Source organism: Aplysia californica, unplaced genomic scaffold, assembly GCF_000002075.1.
Source record: "Aplysia californica isolate F4 #8 unplaced genomic scaffold, AplCal3.0 scaffold00272, whole genome shotgun sequence".
Classification (NCBI taxonomy): domain Eukaryota; kingdom Metazoa; phylum Mollusca; class Gastropoda; order Aplysiida; family Aplysiidae; genus Aplysia; species Aplysia californica.
The window spans coordinates 745,400-766,037 of NW_004797542.1; the positions used below are offsets into that span (position 1 = coordinate 745,400).

Sequence of the window (20,638 nt, forward strand, 5' to 3'; positions counted from 1 at the left end):
AGAGAGAGAGAGAGAGAGAGAGAGAGAGAGATGATATATACACATGTATATTTAGTACAATAATGCGTTTACCTACAAATTATGTAGCCTGTATAATGTATTATAGGCCGATGTACGAGATGTAGATCTAGATCCATATGTCGGTGGAACAAGACAAAACATCTGTTCTACAAACGTAGTACACTTCAGATTGCTGCTTATAATTCTCAACCGTCTTCAATGAAACTGTTTTTCAGTGGTCTCTAGTTTATTCATAGAATCCAGATAATCTTAAGTTAAGTCAAAGATTAGTCTTCCAGCATTCACAACTGTAAAGAAGGGCTGACCACATAATAATTTAATAGACTATCTTTAAAAAATACTCGTATTTTTGTCATCGACATGCTCTTTTTTAGGACTGTGTTTGAATGAATTTTATGGAAACAGCCTATACATGTATACTTTAGCAGAGGTATATAAGTAAAAGCAATATTTTTAAAAAATTAATTGTCAAAATTTGTGTTGTGGGTGCATTTCACATCAGGTGTAGGCCTAATCTAAATATTCAAACTTTATCTTCTCACCTTTGCTTATGGTATGACAAATAGGGTACATATCTACTTGTTTTGTTGTTATTGTTGTTGTTGTTTGTTTTTTTAATGAGATCAAGCACGCTCACTTTCAGTTTCAGTAAGGCCCTACGACAGAATCCAGAAGTTGGCCGAACCAAGAAGCAGAGATCTTGAAAAAAAATGCTCTCCATGTACGTTAAAAAGACAGAGGATATGCATAAACTCGTTGAGTTTTTCAGACAAGCAAGTGTTACGATCAAGTCAGCACTTTTATCTTATTTGGCTTAATTTTTAGGCTGATGTGGTTCTAGAAAATAGGAGTCAGTCAGCTAAAATTATTTCGTACGTAAGACGCACCCGGTCATACTTTTTGACGTCATTGTTCTGCTTCTTCGAACAACAGCCAATCACCGCTGTGGTTAAAATGGGGCTCTCAAAAATAAGCCAATGAAATGCGAAAGGATATTCCGTTGAATACGATGCCTTCATGTCGGCCATTAGGTAGTACGAAGCCCAGTGGCTGTAAACAAAATGACTAGCCACCGGATAGGAGTAAACCTTCGGGTTTCAGGAAATTGTGATCAAGGTGCAAGGAAATATATGGAAGACAATCATGTGATCAAGTTTCTGAAAAAGGATACAGATGATTATGAATTTGCTTATTTCGGTATCTTTGATGGTCACGGTGGACCCGAAGCCTCAGCATTCTGCAGAGACAATCTTCTGAATGAAATCACCAAATATGATGGATTTTGGACAGATGACGACGAGCAAGTTTTGTCGGCGATTCGGAAAGGATTTTTGGATACACATAATGCGATGTGGAATGTTTTGGGTGAGTGTTTTTTTAATAATCCAAATGCATACTGTGAAGTAGCCTACGTGTTTTGTCTGTCAGTTCGCTGTTCGAGACCGCTAGCCACTGGTCTTTCCCTTTTTCATTTTCAATCATTTCTTTATCTCAGTTTCTACAGATTAGAAGTAAAACCTAAATAAGACGCAAGCAAGGCGGCAGTTTTATCAAATATATTCCATATACTGTTTGGGGACTGTATATGACCTAAGCACAAATTTAAAAGTCTTATTTTCATGCATCAGTTCAGACGTGTGCAGGTGTCTTTGATTTTCAAATTCAGACGACTGCCCGCGGCCGCGCGCCGCGAACAACACTGACTGGCTTTGTTTTGACTGCCCATGTGGGTGACCTACGAGGGTCAGTGTGATTTTTAATGTCTGAAACATTTTTAAAGGGGTTTTCTGTTACTAAGAGATATAATTTGTTATTTTTATAAAACAATGGCGTTGATATTTGGCCCGACAGAGATTGATGGTTCGCACTGTCAAACAGGATTCAGTACACCCTTTGCCCTTCCTGCCCCCAACGGCGAAAGCCACTGACCTACTTTCGATGGGTGTTGCTTGTCTCTCCCTGTTTGCTTCGCCTCTCCGCGAAGCCTGATTTCAGTTTTCGACTTGCTGGTACATGTTGAGAAATGCACCTTCGATTTCAGTGTCATGTCTATTTTTATAACGGATTGTGGAGGGTTGTCTGCCTAATGCTGAACTTGTATCCCCGATGTATTAGCTGGATTCTAGGTCGAGATTCTAGATCTAGAAATCTAGTCTGCTGTGCACTCTTTCTGTCTAGGAGGTGACGTCCGTTTCTTTAGGTTGCCCCAGTGCCAGTTCCAGCTCTAGGGCCTCCCAATCCTAGCTGAACTAGATCTAGATCTAGATCTAGAATCTAGATCTAGATTTAGCCGTTTTAGTTTTAGTAGTAGCAGATCTAGATCTAGTAGATCTTGTAGAAGTAGTAGCTGTAGTAGCAGTAGTAGTAGCAGCAATCAAATAGATTCTAGATCTAGATCTAGTACAGTATAGTATAGTAGTATAGTGCGGAAATTCGTTGCGAAAATTATTGTCAAATATTTCCTAACCTAAACTATCGAACTTTAAATGTCTTCAGCTTTTGCAAAAGGTGGCGTCAATTGCCACCGAGTGATGTGGTGGCAATTGACAAAAATTGACGGTAGTGTCAATTGCCACCGAGTGAAGCGGTGTCAAGTCTGAAAACAACACACTATCTTTAAAAAATAGCTTTCTATTCATTAATGTGTGTCTGTTGGGCCAATTTGTTCTCTACTAATTTCATTGGACGAAGCATCTAGTCTAGAGCTACAGTACCAACTTTGCGTGTTTTCAATGAGACGTATGCCTAGATCTAGGATAGCCTTAGCTTACACTTTAGGTATAGAACCAAAACAGGCAATTCTAGAAGTAGAAGGTCACAAACGCAAACTCAAGCAGAAATTCATTTTATATCGGGGCACATAAATCGGGGGGACGGGGGTCAGGAAAACACACACACACACACAGAGGGACAGAGAGGCGAACGCACAACACCGAGCTCTCGAGCACAATAGGCTAGATCTACTCACCAGCGCAAAAGAGCTCCAATTTACTCGGTGGCAATTGACACTGCTGTCAATTTTTGTCAATTGCCATGGCGTCACTCGATGGCAATTGACACTACCGTTGCAAAATATAATGACTTGTATCAATTTGTCTTGATAAAAAATATCGATTCTAGGTCAAGTTTACAGTTACAGCTGGAACGATGTTGCACTTAGAAGCAAGTCTGTCATTTAAAAAAAACCGATGTGACTATTCCTCCGAAAGTTCGGGAAAATAAAGTTGAACTCTATTTCTCCTAACGGTTTCCGATCTCGAGATTTAAAAAAAATTTTGCTAGATTTAGGCGTCATCCTTTCATTCTGTGAGAACTGGGAAGCAACATTTTTTGCATCGAATTCAATTTTTAGAGGGAGAGATTTTTAAATGTCTGAACATTCAGATACTTCAGTTGTAGTTGGGGCAACGTTCCCGCACTATAGTTCATTTGAAAATACCTTCAAAAGGTACTGCGAGAAAACAAGACTGCTCAACCTTGGCAGTCACCCAGTAAAAACTAAAATCCTTCATGTAAAAAAAAAATCCCTCTTCGCCTCCCCCCCTCCCCCGTTCTCACCTTACAGACACACTCACACACACTCAAACCCATTTGCACTCCATTCGCTTATAATTATCAACAAAACTCGAGAACGGAAACGGTTAGGAGAAATAGAGTTCAAGTTTATTTTCCCGAACGTTCGGAGAAATAGAGCCAGCCTAAAAAAAATGGCAAATTATGCGAATTGAACGCATCTGGAGAAACTTTAGTCTAACTAATCTTATCTTTAGTGCATAAAAGTGTTCACTATAAAATTGAATTACTTGTATCAAGTTTTGCCTTTAAAACACAATACATGAAGATACAACGGGCACCTAGCACACCTCTGTGATTGGCCCAAATATAGATGTGTGTGTGTGTGTGTACAACTTTGAGGAGAAGGTAAATTTATGCAACGAGAATTGTTGAGATTGTCTATAACACATTTACACAAATTAATATTTAAAAAAACAAACAAACATGGCAAGATCTAGTCAACAGTCACTGGCAAGGGAAACCCAAGAGTCATGGGGAACCCCCGAAGACGACAAAAAGAGATGGTGGAAATACGTTGATCTATATTTGGGCCAACCACAGAGGTATGCTAGGTGCTCGCTGTAACTTCATGTCTTTAAAACTAAAAAGTGTCTTTGGTGAGTTGTGATGTAGGCCATTAAAATAGCCTGCGTATTGTATGCAAAATGTGCTTGAGAAGCGGGAAGTGCTGTGAACAATCCCATTTTACGCTTGCCGGAGATTTACAGTTAAGTGTTTAAAATATAAATTTATGAAGAAAAGTTGTTTAGTTTAGCCTCAATCTTACGGAAAAATATTATGATTAACTTTGATTAAGTTAAGACAAATTAATACAAACTGTTGTGCAAAGTATGGGTGAAATTGATTGATTCACCAGTTAAAGAGAGGACAAGTTGCGCCATCCAGTTTTTTACAGCACCACAGTAGGGTGTATTCTATTTCACGGTAAAAGTTGTATTTTCACTCCTGCAGACAGGTATGCATTGCTTTGGGGGTCAGACTGCAATAATTTTTGCTGAAGACCACAATATGACGAGCCTAAAACTCTCAAATCAATTAGTTTCAAGAAAATTTCAAATCTCAATGCAGAATGTATTGGGGGGAAACCCGAAAATGGGGGGGGGGGGGGGGGGGTGATTAGCCCAGAGCATGGAAATACAACACAATTAGGCTAGTTTGATATACACAGTACTAGCTGAGCCCCCTTTCGATGAAAGGAATGATCGGTGCCTTAACATCAACTGAAAGTCTTTGGCCTACTATATTTACACTACTGGAATGGAGCAATAAATCTTGAGAGATGCAAAAAAGCGTGAAGACCTTTTTCGAAGAGAGGTGGGGCTGCCGATCGTTGGATTCACAACCCTTCCCCTCACCGGCTCCAAAGGCTTGTAGGGCTTAGGACCTAGGCACACGCAGAGGGCTCGCATGTCGAGGAGAGCGTTAAAAATAGCACAGCTACCTGCTTCTGTGAAGGGGGGAAGGTGGTATTTTACTGACCTTGCCTTTTTCTGTATTAAAAAAAAAAATTATTATTTTGTCTCAAGTGCACCTCAAAGGACACTGACTTTAGACTTGACCTTTACGTCGGCATAATAAGTAATTAGTTTGACGATTTCATGTTTGTGTTCGAGCTTCGCATAATTTTCTTACAAAGATAAAGAAGAAAAAACGGGACCGCATGCTCAGTTTGACAGATGCATGATTTCGAGTAATCTGTGTTCAACATCTCCGGGTTATACTGTAGTTCGAATAGAAACCATCAAGTATATTTTTAAAAAACTCTAAATTTGCAATGAACACATAAGTAAATATTTGTGTAACACAGATAAAAATGAATAATAATTTTTTAGGGCGTTACAAAACCTGAGCATGAGACGGTAGTGAAAGTATGATGAGTAAAAGAATCACTTTCCCTACCATCTATCTCATGCTGGGGGATTTCAGGGGGATATGTTCCCCCCACCCTCTCTGTATTTCCCTTACTCTAATTTGATAAGTTTTGCAAATTTTAGATTTTAGGTTTTCTTGAAAACAGCCAATTTGCCATTGTTTTAGTTGCTAGATGACTATACATTGTGATGCTTGTTCACAAATAACAATTGTGTGTTCTGAAGACAAAAATACCTCTGTTTAGAAGCAGCAAAGAGTATACGTAATAGAAGGTGAGCCAATTAAAAAAGTGTCCTCAAAATTCAGTGGCGCCCTCTTCGCAAATGTGCACCATTTGCAAATGTGCACCATTTGCGAACAGAGTTACCCTACTTGTGTGAAAAAAAAAGGGAGACTAACAAGTTTTTGAATAAATAAGAATTCAAATTTCGGAAGAACACTTTTATAAAATGGTTACGCTGACAAAAAAAAACCCTCTTCCGGAGGAGGTGACTGTTTTCTTCGTTTAATTTGACTTTAGAATGAGAGGCGAGAGGTCATTAAAATTTAAAAAACCCTAAAACTCCGCACTGAACGAACCCGAACAGCTGATTAACAGCTGTCGATCTGCGCTCGCAAGTGGGTGCTATTCCTATTCTTCTTTGGAGAAACGAAAGAGAGCTTCAAGACAAAGACTGCAGCGCCATCTGAGCCATTGCGCGGACTTCCGCTGACACTTTTTTGGCTGAGTGGACCATCTTGTTATGTACCGTCTTTGGAAGCAGTGCATCTGTGTGCATGTGTGAAAGTAAATATTTACCTATATTTAAAAAAAAATGTATTAGATTTGCATTTTTTAGCAGTTTCAGTGGGACATTAATATCTTGTTTTATTGATAATTGACCCAAAACGAATAGTAAAGTAACCAGGGGGGCTTTTGTGGCCTAGAGGTTAAGGTGTTGGCCTCTCATTCAAAGGTCCCGGGTTCGATTCCGGGTAGCGACAAAAACATTTTCTTCTCTAAAATTGTCTCCTTTCACATCGTTTCCTGATCTCTAACAATGTTCTGTTGTCTGCTTTCATTTCCACTTTCTGCCCCCACCCCCTCACCTCCTTTGCCCCCTCCTCTGGGCTCCTGACTCTTTCTGCAGCCTTTCTACTTCTACTCCTTGGCTCCTCCTAACTGCTGTCTTTCTGCCACACCCCTGATCTTCTGGTAGGAAAGATCTACACCTAGCCTTCTCGGACAAGGGTGAAAAATCTTGGAGGGCACGTGTGCAAGTTGCGCACGTTTAAGATCCCTTGGTGGTCTAAAATCGATAAGAGTAGGCTTCGGCCGCCACCCGGGCAAAATTCAAAATATCCTACCAACGAAAAAGTATTAGGTGTGTCCCGCGCGCTCATATGACCTTATGCAGTTGCAAGCGCCGTAAAACCCTATACTAAACAAACAAAACAAACAAAAGTAACCAGACTACTGAGAGCCTTTTCTACTTCTATTTTGAGACTTTCAATTAAATGTGAAACCACTGTCTCGAGAAGATGTAGCTGAGCGAGAAACAATAAACTTAAGGTTCCAGCAAGAGCTTGTCGTGATGAAATATACTGGTTTGGTGCACCTTTGCGTTAGTATTCATCAACAAAAAGCCAGTTTGCAATGTCTACTGTTATTTGTGATTCACATAGCATGCTAAAATGATTATCCTTAAGGTTGGCGCAGCATGTTTAACTCTCCTAGTGTTGGTGGCCAATTAAATTAAATTGGCCGCGAGTTTGTCTGTGATGTTGCGTCAGATTTAATTGACTGTAATTTGAGTTGCTATTATAATGCTATTTCGGTCTTTTAAAATGTCACTGAACATCTGTATTTCAACTCCTTCACAAGTGAGCTTTTTCCTACATTCTACTTTCTGAAAATGAAATAGGTTTTGATGGCCTTTTCTTGCTTGGTTTGCATACCTTGTTCTCGCATATTTTCAGCATTTAATAATGTGGTGAAATATAATTTCCCTGGTACCACAGGCTCTTCAATACATAAAGGGCCTAATTGCAATTTGGATGTGAATGCTATTTGAAATTCTGTTATTCATTTAAACTACCTTTTTAGGGTTCTTGAAAGTGGTAACACTCACAGATGAATCATGTAACGGGATCATTGACACTCTTGAAACAATTTCATGTCACTGTAGGCTTACACACTTTTTTCCGGACTGGTTAACTTGCAACTTTTTAAATTCTTAGAAGGGGTGAAATAGTAACTACAAATTCTACAATCAATGAATTTTCATTGCCCACACAGTTGTGACAGCATGCAGAAAAACTATCTGGTTAATTTTTATTTCACTGAAATCAGACTGAACAGCTGGATCTTGAAGTACCATTAAAAAAAACAACCTGTTTATGGGTGGATATATATATATATATATACAGTCGAACCTGCCTTAACGGAAACCTGTATAAAACGGAAACCTGTCTTAATGGAATCTCCTCGTTCCCCCCTTGATATATTCCTCTTTAATTATCTGTATAAAACGGAAACCTGTCCAACGCGGAAACGGAAAGAAAAATCCGCTCCCTTCCGACGGTTTCACCTGTCTAAGACGGAAAATGCTTTGCCCGCTCAGTCCTGATTTGAAACAAAACTCGCAAGTTTAGTTCTGTCGGCTATAAACTTAACGCAATGGCCATGCCGCTGGACGAGTAAGGGGAGTAGGGGTGCAATTAGGGGGTAGATGTTACCCCATCATGTGAGCCCTGAGCGATGCAGATGGTTAGTGTAGTATGGGTGTGGAATCTCACAACTGCCCGTGAGAGTGCTCGAGTAGCGAGCCGCTACGGAAACTTTCCTGAGCAGCCAGAAGCCAGAGGTGTGAAATTAGACTGACCAATGCCAGCCGAGAAAAGCGTTCCTCGAATCGTTGTTACAATGATGGCAATGAGGGGTGGGGCTAAGGGTGGAAGCAATGGAGATGTTCAAACTTTTCTGTTTTTAATAGGTCAAACAGTGGTCCTACGAAAAGCAAGCACTGGTGGTAATTGGATAGGTAAAACTGACGCATGTCATTATCAGACAGGATAGCAATTGAGAGGTTTGAAGTTTTGACCACTGCTTGCCGATCGGACAAGCGATCCTTGATCCCACCGGCTGGGCCTTTGACCCCCCCCCCCCTAAATTCCCCTGTCCAAGACGGAATTTCCCCCCCGCTCCCTTGCGATTCCGTCTTACACAGGTTCGACTGTATATATATTATAATGCAGTCGAACCTGCCTTAACGGAACTTTGTGAGTGTGTAAGACGGAAACCTGCCTTAATGGAATCTCCCCGCCCCCTGCCCAACCCTTGATAAACTCTTTAATAATAAATAAAGGAAATCTGCCAGACACGGAAACGGGAAAACCCCCCGCTTCCTTCTGAGGGTTTTTACCCGTTTAGGACGGAAAGTGCTTTGCTCACTCAGCCCTGATATGAAACGAAACTCAAGGTTGGTTCCGCAGGCTCTAAACTTTACACCATACCGTCAGGCGAGGAATGGGAGTAGGGGTACAATTTGGGGGTTGATCATGTTACCCCAGCCATGTGAGCCCTTAGCAGTGCAGATGGTCAGGGTAGTGTAGGTGTATGAAATCTCAAGAGTGCCAATGAAAGTGCTCGAGTGATGCACATGCACGGAGACATGGATAGTCAGAGGCCAGAGGTGTGAAATCGAATTGAGCAATGTCTGCCGCTCTGATCCTACGGCCAGCCGATTTCCTCGAGTCCTTGTGTGTTACATGGCAGTGAGGGGTGGCATTGATTGACTGTGCTTATTAATTACACTGATGTGTAGGGCTATGGGTGGAACCAAAGGAGATGTTCAATGATAATCGTTTTTGTTTTAATTAATAAGTTACAACAGTGGTCCGGTCCTATGAAATCCAAGCACTGGTGGCTATAGATTAAGTAAGACTGACACATGCCATTTTCAGAGGATAGCACTTGAGTGAGAGGTATGAAGTTGTGACCACTGCTTGCCAACAGGACAAGCGATCTTTCATCCCACCGGCAGGGCCACAACTCCTTCCATCTCCCCCTAAATTTCCCCTCCCTGAGACGGAAAACGTCTATGATGGAATTTTTTGTGTGGCTCCCTTGCGATTCCATCTTACACAGATTCGACTGCAAAAAAGCTTTTCATTGATTTGGCATGACTTTCTTTTGGCAGAGTGCAAACTGAAATTCTTTGCTTTTAATAATTAAAACACTGCACAGTCTGTTGTCATTTTATACATCTTCTTCATGTACTGCACTGGAGACAGCGTTCAGTCCTGTCTGTTTTGTTTTCTTTGATTGTCTTGGATCACCATCATTCATATTTGAATTTGCCTTACAGCTTGCTTTTCCCAGCAGCTCTTTTTCCATTTCTCTTTACTTTCTTCATTTCTTCCTATCCCAAGTGATTTTTCTCATTTTGTGGTTACAATTCTTACTGCTCTCAAGTATACTGTGCAATAAGGAAAACATAATTAAATTATTTATTTAGCTTTGACGCCATCCTGTGGCCTGACCATAGATAGTAATGTTTTTATGAACGGTGCATATTCAATTAATACATGATTCAGTATAATTTTCATCTAAAAAGAAACTAGCCAAAGCCGACAACTGTACAATGACTTCGGGCAATGATGTGTTTTTTGTTTATATTTTGTTACGTTTATTATTTATAATTACTTTGCATTGTAAAATGTCTACTTTTAAGGCTCCGATGTGAGCATCAAACCAAAAAGACATTTAAAGAGTTCTTAAATTGATGAAAGAAGTTCCAGTTTGTAGAAAACATCTCATTTTTTTAGACGAATATATGTTCTGTTGGGTCAAGGGTTAAACGGTTAGTATAAGAATGTATAGGTCAAGGGGGTTAGAATGTGACACCACTGACCCTGTCCTGTATGTTAACTAACCTGTTTGCATTATTGGTAGGTTATCATCACATTAATGCAAGCAAAATTAGTACTATGGTTATGGGGCCACCGCCTTACTTTCAATCTATGGACTTGAATTTTGTGCTAGCAACAGTATTTTTTTTTATTCGTGTTTTCCTTCAATGTATGGACGTTTGACCATTTGTATCACAGACACTTGGCCCAAGACGGTGACAGGTCTGCCGAGCACAGCGGGGAGCACTGCCACTGTAGCAATCATCAAACAGGGCAAACTCTATACAGGACATGTTGGTGATTCTGGCCTGGTGCTGGGGGAGAACGATGCCTACGCCACTGACCAGTTTCCTGTGCAGGCCATCTGTGTCACAAAGGTTTGGGAAGTTTCCATTTTTACCTTAAATTTTCAACGTTTGAACTTTGACCCTTTTATTATAGCCTCACTCACTTTTCTCTTCTGTTATCCTAAGTTATAGTACCTCCCCCCAGTTCTCACACATTTTGTGACTCTTATATTATTATATGAATACTTTCTCAACTTTTTGAGCGTTTTATCAAATTGAATCTGTGAAAATTTGGTGCTAGTCCACTTGACAGTTTACCACACTGTTTCTGTTCTGCTAGTACTAGATGATCTACCACTAGTGATGATCTTCTAGTGTACTAACCCCAATACTTCACATTTTCCCTCTGTATTGATTTATACAGGCTGGGAACTCATTGGCTGTATTAAAATTTTGTTGGTGGTTGCAGTTTGGTGTGTTTGGATCCAATGGAGATAATGAAGACTGCATGCTGGCTATACTTAGAGTTCTACAAAGTTATGAATTGTAAAATGAAAAACACAGGGAGTATAGAAAATTTTTTATGTCATTTATTGTATTTTCATAATAGTTTCCCCCTGCACTCCAATTTTTAAATACAGTGGAACCTGCCCTGACGGCCACCTGTACAAACGGCCACTTTCCATTTCCCCCCTTGCGTTTTTTTCGATATAATTTAACTGTGTAAAACGGGCACCTGTCCAGCCCGGCCGCGGCCTCCATATTTTAACACACAACCCCTATCACACTAAACAATAACACCTGTCTTAGACAGCCACCTTAGTGACTCCATTACGTTTTGTCATAAATTGTGCTTTGGCCCCTGGTGTTGTTGGCGAGCCGTCATAATTCAATCACCTGTCCTTGTTGTTAGGTAATCCCTCCAACTGATCATGTTGCTTAGGCCCCTCCCACTGTTGACCAATAGGTAACAAATTTTCAGCTGCCATTGAGGTAAGTGTGTGATCCCACATAACCTATAAGCCCCGCCCAGAACCCATACACAAATCGTAAGTGAGATGAGTGGTCACTGTTTACCCAGTCTGTAACAAAGTAACAAAGGACGTCAACATGAACTTGAGACAGAAGCGTCGCTCGTTCTCCGAGTTGTGGCGACCCATGTGTTTGTTTTACCATAGCACTCGGTCCTCCCCGTCTGACACATTTAGTTTTATTGTCACCCTTGCACGAAAGCAGCAACAAAAGAAAAAAAAAGAAGGAAAAAACCCAGCGAAAACAATAACAACAACAATGCGGCTATCTTCGGTTGGGACCTCAGAAATGAAGGGTTTGTTTTCTTCATTTTGATCAGTACTGCCTAAGACGGCCACCTGTCTTATGCCACTTTTCTCCTTGACAATGGGTGGCGGTCTTACACAGTTTCGACTGTAGAATGTATAATATATACTGTATTTGCTCTGAATTTATAAAATGTGTTTTAAAAAAATCTTTCGTAGGAGCATAAACCTGATGACCCAGATGAGCGTCTTCGCATTGAGGATGCTGGGGGTGAGGTGATCAACAAGAGTGGTGTACCGCGTGTGGTGTGGAGCCGACCCAAGACGAATCACAAAGGCCCGATACGCCGTAGCACACAGATTGACCAAATTCCTTTCCTCGCTGTTGCTCGCTCGCTAGGTGAGTAAGGGCTTTTTTTTTAAAATAGGTTGGAAAAACTTGCTTAATTGTAGTCATATTACATACATAAACCATGTGCACAAATATCATAGATGCAGTTATGGCATTTCTGTTGCCCTTTTGTTACAAAACTTAGGGGGGCCTTGAGCCATTATGGGTTTTGTGCGTTTAGAGTAGCTGTAGTCCGTTTTAGTAAAAGGTGAGCAAATTTTTTGTTTGTCTTCTTTGATTTGCCTGTTGTATGTTAATTATTGCAGTCGGATTCCTTCTTTTCTTTGTACGTTAACTCTGTGGTGTCATTTCTAGACCCTATTTGTGTTGCAAGCTGCAAGTGCCATAAAACTCTTATTAAAACTAAAACAAAACATTCCCAGGTGACTTGTGGAGCTATGATTATTACACTGAGACGTATGTGGTGTCCCCTGATCCTGATGTGGCCGTGCTCCGCCTGGACCCGACCAAACATCGCTGCCTCATTCTGGCCTCGGACGGCCTCTGGAACATGCTCACTCCGGAGGAAACGGTCAACATGGTGATGGACTTGGAGACACAGTTTGAGCAGAGAATAATCAACGACCCTGTAAGTGCTTTAAAAAAGATGTTTTAAACATTTTATTGTTGAAATTATCCTAGACAGCTTCCCATTGTCAAGGAGAAAAGTGGTTGCCCTGGACAGTTTCATTATATATTGCAGAAAAAATGCAGAGGGAGAAGTGAGAAGAGATCGCTTCTTCGGATGATTGTCGAAGACATGTAGCTGTTAAGGCAGGTTTGACCATCTGGTTTTTGCAGTTTTAAAATTTGTCAGTGCAGATATTCAGTCATATAGTGGAGAAAGTTATTCTCAATGTTTTATTTTGATAGTTTTCATTTTATTATTGAATAGAATGTCTTTGAAGCTTGGCTTCTTGTACATTATGAAAGGAAATAGAATGAGGTGGTTCCACATAGTGTGTTAGATAAGAATGATAAGGATCACCATTTTCTATTATCACCACTAGCATATTTGTGTGTGTTTGTAAGTACATGTGTGTGTTTGTTTATCAGGGCTCAGTGAACATGCACAGGGCACAGAAGTGTGTCATAACCTTTTCAAGCATGTGTCACCTGGTGTTGAGTTTCATAGTTTTTTTTCCTTATTTTTTAAACTTTTATTTTGTTTTTCTCTTAAAAGGAAGGAAAGTGCTGAAAATATATATATATATATATTATCTTTGTCACTTTGAAAAAGAAGTTTTTCAGCAGTCAGCTTGTGTGAATTCAACAGTACCACTATTGATTGTGCAAATGAAAAAGTGCAATCACTCTTAAGTTGGATTCCATTTTTCTTTGGCTATCACAACTGTCTTTCTTGATGCTATAATTTGTTCTTACTGATTAGAAATTTGTACGGAGAATCTCACTGTCTTGTCGCATGGGTAAATATCTCATTGTTTGCTCACATCATGTAGTTATAGAATTGTACTTTGTATTTTCAGAATGTTGCTGTCAGCTTTTGGAGTAACCCGGCCGAGCGTCTAGTGGCCAGAGCACTGAACAAGTGGCGATCAAAAGCCCTGAAGGCTGACAACACTTCCTGCGTGGTTGTGCTCGTTGACCCATTGGGACCCTCCAAACTGACGCTACTCAAACGGAAGAGACAGGAGCTGCTTTCGGGGGGAGAAATTACGCCCAGTCAAATCAACAAATTCTCTTCACTGCCGACAACATCTCAGATCAAGACCCTCGCAACGACCAAGACTCCGGCAGAGACAGACGCCATGGGCAAACATCACAACCGAAATGCCAACTGCAGCTTGAGCGACAGCCACTTGCGGATCACAGATGACTCCATGATTCAAGGATTGGACGAGCAAGATCCTCAAGGGGGCAGCACTGTGACCAAAAGATCATATGGAGGGCAGAGAGCTTCGTACAACCCGGGCAACGAGAGTGTCAATGACAGTATTCAGTTCATCCCCGAGGACAAACCGTGGAACTTGCGACACTCCTTGAGGAAGTCAGAAAGTGGGAACATGTCCCACAACGCTAGCTCCTTGAGACACGAGACTTCTATGATGAAGAAGATGCATCCATCGTCTCACCCACCCGTCAGCAGGATGGACACTTCCCACGGGCCCGAACGTTTTCGCAGGGGAGACGATTCTGTTTTCACACGTCTGGTGGACAGCAAGGTGACCTCGGGTATCCCTGGTGACAGAGAGATCTTGAAGGATCTCAAACGGGGCAAAGCTTCTCACAAATATGACAGCTCTTTCTCTGCACACAAAAATGTGATGAGTCGCCTAATTGTGGATGAGCACATGGGCGGTTTTGATGAAGACGTCGAAATTGAAAAAGATTCCGACTCGGAAGATGATGAAGACTCAATTCCACAGCCTCCACCTTCTACTCCATGCTCCAGTGAGGAAAAGGCTGTGGGGGGAGGTGAGAGTGACGGAGAGAACTCTCTTCATAGTTCAGCGGATGTCACAGATTTGGCTTTTTCTCTAGCGTCAGACGAGAGCCTGGAGTCTCCTGAGACCTCAGTAGAGGAAAGACCCCGCACTCCTCTCAGTGCCCCAGCTAAACTGTCTTCATCTCGCAGTCGCAGGCATCAGATCTCACGTAGTGCGAAAAGAAAACTGGTTGTCAGGCCAGGGAAGAAGGTCAACATTTTAAAACAGGCGGCTGGGACAAAGAGCCGAAGTACTGCAGCCTCATCTCCTCTGTTCAAAGTGCCCTTGAACCCTCAGAAGTCAACAGGGGTCTCCTCACCTCTGACCAGAACCTCATTGTCGCTAAAAAGCTCACAGAAAGTGACAAGTAAAAATGCTTCTACGTGCACCAGTGGTTCGCGCATCACAGCCGAGGGCTCCAGTAAATTTCAGTCCCCACCGAAGCAGGTGTTGAACATGTCAAAGAGCATGAACGAAGTAACGCCTAAAAACAAGAAAGATGCTGTGAGCTCCGTGTCATGCACAGGGCTCACCCCAGACATGAGCCTCCTATTGACAGAAAAGAGGGCTGTTGGGCACCCTGCAGGTTCCGTCAAAGATATATCTACGCATTACTATCCCATCTTGACATCAAACAAGCTGGACTCTGACTGTTCTTCGACCCTGCGCTCAAAGGACGACAACTTCATGGTTGTCGATGATCCTGACCCGACAACTATGCCCTCCGTCAATCCATCGGAGCCACTGAAACAGCTCAACAAGACAGGGCCCATTCGCAAAAGCGGCTCCAAGCGGTGGGGAAATTTTCTGAGGGCGTCCAAACTGGGCTTGGACAACATTTTCCACCACGGAAGCAAGAAAGGCTCGGATAACAAGCGAACATCTGTGTCCACCGGCAAGCTAGAGACGGAGCTGCAGCGGGCCGCCAAAGTGTCGTCGACGTCGGCAAAGAACTCGTCCATGTCGACGTCGAGGCTGGGCGACCTGAGCCTGGTACATCTTCCCGACGTGACGGTCAGCCATCTTGCCGACGTTACTGTGGACGCCTCGACTTTGGATGACGGGGACCTGACCACGTTGTCTGCCCTGTCAGCCGAAGACAGCCTTCTCAGTGCAGCTGTCCTTGGCCGGGACCCGGCCGGTCATCACAGTATGCTGGAGGAGGGGCCTGCCGGGAAGGCAACAAAACACCGCAAAGGTTTCCTTCAGAAAACCCGATTCACCTTGAGCCGTGCCCGGAAGGCCGCCAAAAAGGCGTTTTTCCCTGAAAATCACAGACTTTTTAACCACAAGTCTGCCGGAAAGAAAAGAAAAAGTGATGAGTTTTTACCAAGTCCGAGCTTGAAGAAACGAAGGCATGTTGAAGCTGATTGTTGACCTCTCTTACTCCATTAAAAAAAATTCATGACCAAGACATCTATGGCACATAGATGGATCCATTTTTAAAAGGCAACCTTTAAACAATGTTGTATTTTTAGAAGTTCTTGCAATGTAATATAATATATAAACACCATATGGAAAATATGCAAATGGTTAATGAATGCATTGCTATTGCTTTGCCTTTTTTAGTTTTAATGAAACCTGTTTAAGATACAAGGGTTTTTATACGCTTTTCTTATTTAGAAATACAATTTTATGCTATACTTTCTAATTTTAATGATTAGGTGCTTTAAAGCAGTTTTCATCAATTTTCAAAAGTGCAATATCCTCCTTTTATGTTCTTAAGAAAAGACAAAAATGTAGTCTTCTGTTCAGTTCGATAGGTTAGCTGTATATGAGTTAGGTGAAATGAGGTACAGTTTCATGTGTCTGAAAGTTGTTTACAAATGCTATTTTTTAATCATACTGTAAGAGTATCTTATTTTCAATAGAATGAAAGCTTTAATTTGTTGATTTCTATTTTTTTTTGGTGACTATTGTAAAATTTTAAAAAGAATTTAAGGATTTTAGCCTGACCATAGGGAAATGTAAGCTACACTCTTTACAGTTTTGAAGGTAGATGACCAGGCAGCTTTTAGCACATGTATATTTTGTGAATGTAACTTATCTGCCCTTTTGTTCAATATGTCATTTCCTCTAATTTATTCTTTGAAACACGTGAAACATTCTTGCCTCTATGGCTGTCGTTTTGTAATTAATTTTCAATCACCTAACTGGCACTATTGACTCTGGATAACTTGGAGATCTTTGACCTTTGCTTCAATTGTCCTATAGTGGTGTTGTGAATGCCGGTGTCTGTCATATAGTGGTTAGGTTGTTGCAACTGGGAGAAGTGAGTGGGGAGAATTTTTATTGAGCATCTCGGTCTTTCTCCTGTGATGTTGTATCCATCTCAGCAATCTTTAGGGTGTCAAAATGCATACGTTTTAAGAAAACATTTTTAGACGTTGTAAATTGTGTAGCGTGTTACTCATTCACTGAAAATTTGGCTTGCTCTATGAAAAGTCAGCAGGTAAATCTCACACTGTAGGATTGTAGACACTAGCAGCCTTTCACAGTTTTGTTGTTCGTGTTAGAATTCCTCACTATGTGGGGGTTTAGCATGCACTTTTTCTTGCCTTGAAGTATAGTGGGAACTATTTCTTGCATGGCTTGCTCTATGAATTAATTTAACAAGTTTGGGGACATCTGTTACTTCACTCAGGACTCCATGTCGACTTACTGAAAATGCATTGTGATTTCTGTCCCTAGTTTCCTGGGACTGTTTTGGATTCGGCAGTCAAGAATTTGAGAGCTATATCACATACACTGCACCAAAAGCAGCCCCACTTGATGTAATTCTCTCCATTGTCAGGCCAACTGAAGTTCTATAACATTGGGTGTTCCACATTGGGTTTTGAAAAAGCTAGCAAGCCTGGTACGGTCAAATATTGCTCCATAACAAACAGTTGCAGTGTCAAAATGTTATTGTGGTTCTTTGAGCTTTCAAGCGAGAGTGTGAATGCTGTTTTCTGATAAAAAACCCGGAAACTTTTAAATTGTTTTGTTGAGAAAATGTTCTGGATGGATGCTTGCTTTACACTTTTTAACTGCACATGGCTTTGGTGTTCCATGTCCTTCATCAGGCACTTCTTGAGGGGTTTCACTGTCATTTCTATACAACCATTTCTAGGCTTTTCGTTGTATGTGAGCATCTGTTCTTTTGTGGGTGTGGCTTTTGACTTTTTGTGCCAGTGGGAAGTGCATGTGTAGCCGAACCTGTTTAAGACAACCACTAATTATTGAGGAGAAAAGTGGTTATCTTACACAGGTGGTCCTCTTGGATAGTGTTATATTATGATATAGAAAAAATGTAAGGGGACAATTGGGAAGTGGTCATTCATACAGGTGATTGTCTGGGATACGTGTTCATTAAAGCAGTTTTGACTGAGTTTACCGGCAACAGGACTATAATACCAAGTTTTCATTATGTATAGAAGGGACCTGGGCTAAGGAGGGTGCCAGCTTAATTGATTAGGATATGTTTGTAGGAATTAAATCATGGCCTCAGAACTTTCAAATCGACTACTGTTTTGAGATGTTACAGTGAAGAATCGTGAGACTGAGCTGTTAACATTACACCTTGTTTGTAACACTCTTGACAGATGTTTTCTTGGTGGGGCCACCCCATTTACAAATACCCAATGTATATGTCTCAGATATGTAAGTGAAGGTGAAACCCTCCTTGAAGGGCTTATCAGCAGCTGTGTGTGGTGATTTTTTTATCTCTAATCTTAATCTGAACCTACCCTTTTCCCTGTAATTTTGCATCTTTCTCCTATCCGTCCCTATTGTATTCACTATGACAATTTTTATGATTCATATCGATATCACGGACAATTCTTTGATTGATGTCACTGACAATTTTTATAAATGATTGTGTCTCAAAAAATGTTCTTTACTTTACTTTATACGGGGGGCCCATTGCGGATGGGATCTGGTGGGTCGGGGGTGTTTGGCCCCACCATTCGCCTGAAAACAAACGCGTTTTTTTAGGAAACAAACTTTTTGAGGGCCAAGTCCGGCATGATGGGCTAGTGGCACGATAGCCTCTTTTCACCCTTAATCTGGCTAGTGGCAGTGCTGTGCTACTGACTGAAGTGTCTTTAGGCCATTCCCAAAGGGGATATTAACATGTTCTTAAGCACATTAGATTTGCAAATGGGCTGATTTATCAATGTCATACTCATAATGTACCAAAACAACATAGGGGGATTGGAACAGCTTCTTTTTCTTTCCTCATCCTATCGACATTTTCCTCTACTTCTTTTGTATGTTTGTCACTCTCTTGTGAACTGCTGTTCCGGGGTGCCTTGATAGTCAAAGCAGACTTTGTGCTGTTGAGGCTAGAGAGTTGAGCAGAGTAAGCCTGATTCCTCGTTTGGACTTCTCTGTTGACATCTACCCTTTGGCACTCATTTGACCATATGCAGTTGCGAGCGTCGTAAAACCGTATTAAAACTAAACTAAACGATCCGAACTGATCCCCTAGTGGGCACCCCGTATTAGATTCTTACTTCTTAACTTAATGTGCTCTTTAAATTTAAATATCTTTGAATGAAGAAAAAGTCAATATATATAAGGAAAGTATTATTAGAAAACGCTAGGAGAATGTGGGTTTTATTAGAGCTTTCGAACGGAGAAATGAATTTAGAACCATGATTGCCAGTGTTTGTTTCTGTTCAGATCTGGCACTTTTTGATGATTGTTAGGAAAACTCTTTGTTTGGAGAATAAAAAGATTCTTCTTGGTACAGCTGTAATTGCAACAGCAACCAAAATGTACACAGGCAGTTTCTTTAATGTCATAACTGTCGGGTGGGGACATAAGAATAGAAGGGCTTTTTTGGAGCTTAAGTGTGTGACCAGACTGATAATGGTATGTTTGTCAGACTGTTTAGTTTGTAGCGAAATATACAGTGGAGTCTGCTGAAACTGAGCACTGTCCATCTGAAAACAGCAGAAAGAAAATATCATCCCTGATTATTTTTCTTTTGCTATGACAATTTGGTGGTCCCGTGGGTTTTGGGTAAAGTAAACAGACTCCACTGTAGTCTGTGATTAAAGTGTGAAGTGTGTTCACTTTTCACATGTTTTGTTAGCATTGGAGCAAAGTTTTACAAATTTGTGTGTGCTTTGTGTAAATAGATTATTTTTGAAGGAAACCCCCTCGATGGTTCAGTGTAGGTGTCTTTGATAATACGGTATGGCAGTTTTTTTTTGGTTGTCAAGTTCATACCTCATAGATGAGGCTTTCAAAAAAATGGTTCAGATTGACTGCAATGAATGAAAATTATTTAAAAACTGGTGGGTGATTGCTCAGTGTCCATAATGTTATATATTCTTAACTGTGTGACAGTGAGCTGTTGGTTGAAGTGATGGGAGTTTGAAGTTGTCAGACTGTGTGAAAGGAAACAAGAAAGTTTTAAGGGCAGAATTTTACACTCATTTTGTGACTTGTAATGTAGGGGGGGATGATTCTCTCTAAAGAAAAAAATTATTGAGATACGGTAGGCTACATTAATTTACCCCTTTTTTTGCAAATGCTAATTGATATCGGTTGTGTCTGTGTTCATTGAGGTACTTTCTCATTCTGTTTCCTTCATTTGCGGTGCAGCATAATTAATCATACATTTTTTGTGTGTCAGAAAGAATGCTTTAACAAAATAATTGCTGTCGGTTTTGAATCATACAATTAAGTCATGCATATGTTGATAGTGCAGAGTGAGTGAGTTTTCAAACTTTTATCCATTCCATTCTTTCTTTCAGTTTTTTGGGATTTTTTTTTTCGAGGGGGTGGGGTTGAAATGGTTATGTCATGTTATTGTGTTGTGCTGTCTTTTTTCTCTTCAAATAACTGATACATAAATGGTCTTTTCAGCTTTGTGAAGTCAAA

At 40.9% G+C, this 20,638-nt stretch overlaps 1 protein-coding gene across 1 annotated transcript; it reads left to right on the forward strand.

The window, feature by feature from the left end:
* The first annotated feature begins 691 nt into the window (after window positions 1–691).
* LOC101863195 lies at window positions 692–18,555 on the forward strand. Its single transcript, XM_005101174.3, has 5 exons — window positions 692–1,386; window positions 10,561–10,739; window positions 12,146–12,326; window positions 12,701–12,906; window positions 13,805–18,555. Exons 1-5 carry the CDS (start codon window positions 1,083–1,085, stop codon window positions 16,139–16,141), a joined length of 3,207 nt encoding a protein of 1,068 aa, XP_005101231.1. The 5' UTR covers window positions 692–1,082; the 3' UTR covers window positions 16,142–18,555.
* The last annotated feature ends 2,083 nt before the right edge of the window (window positions 18,556–20,638 follow it).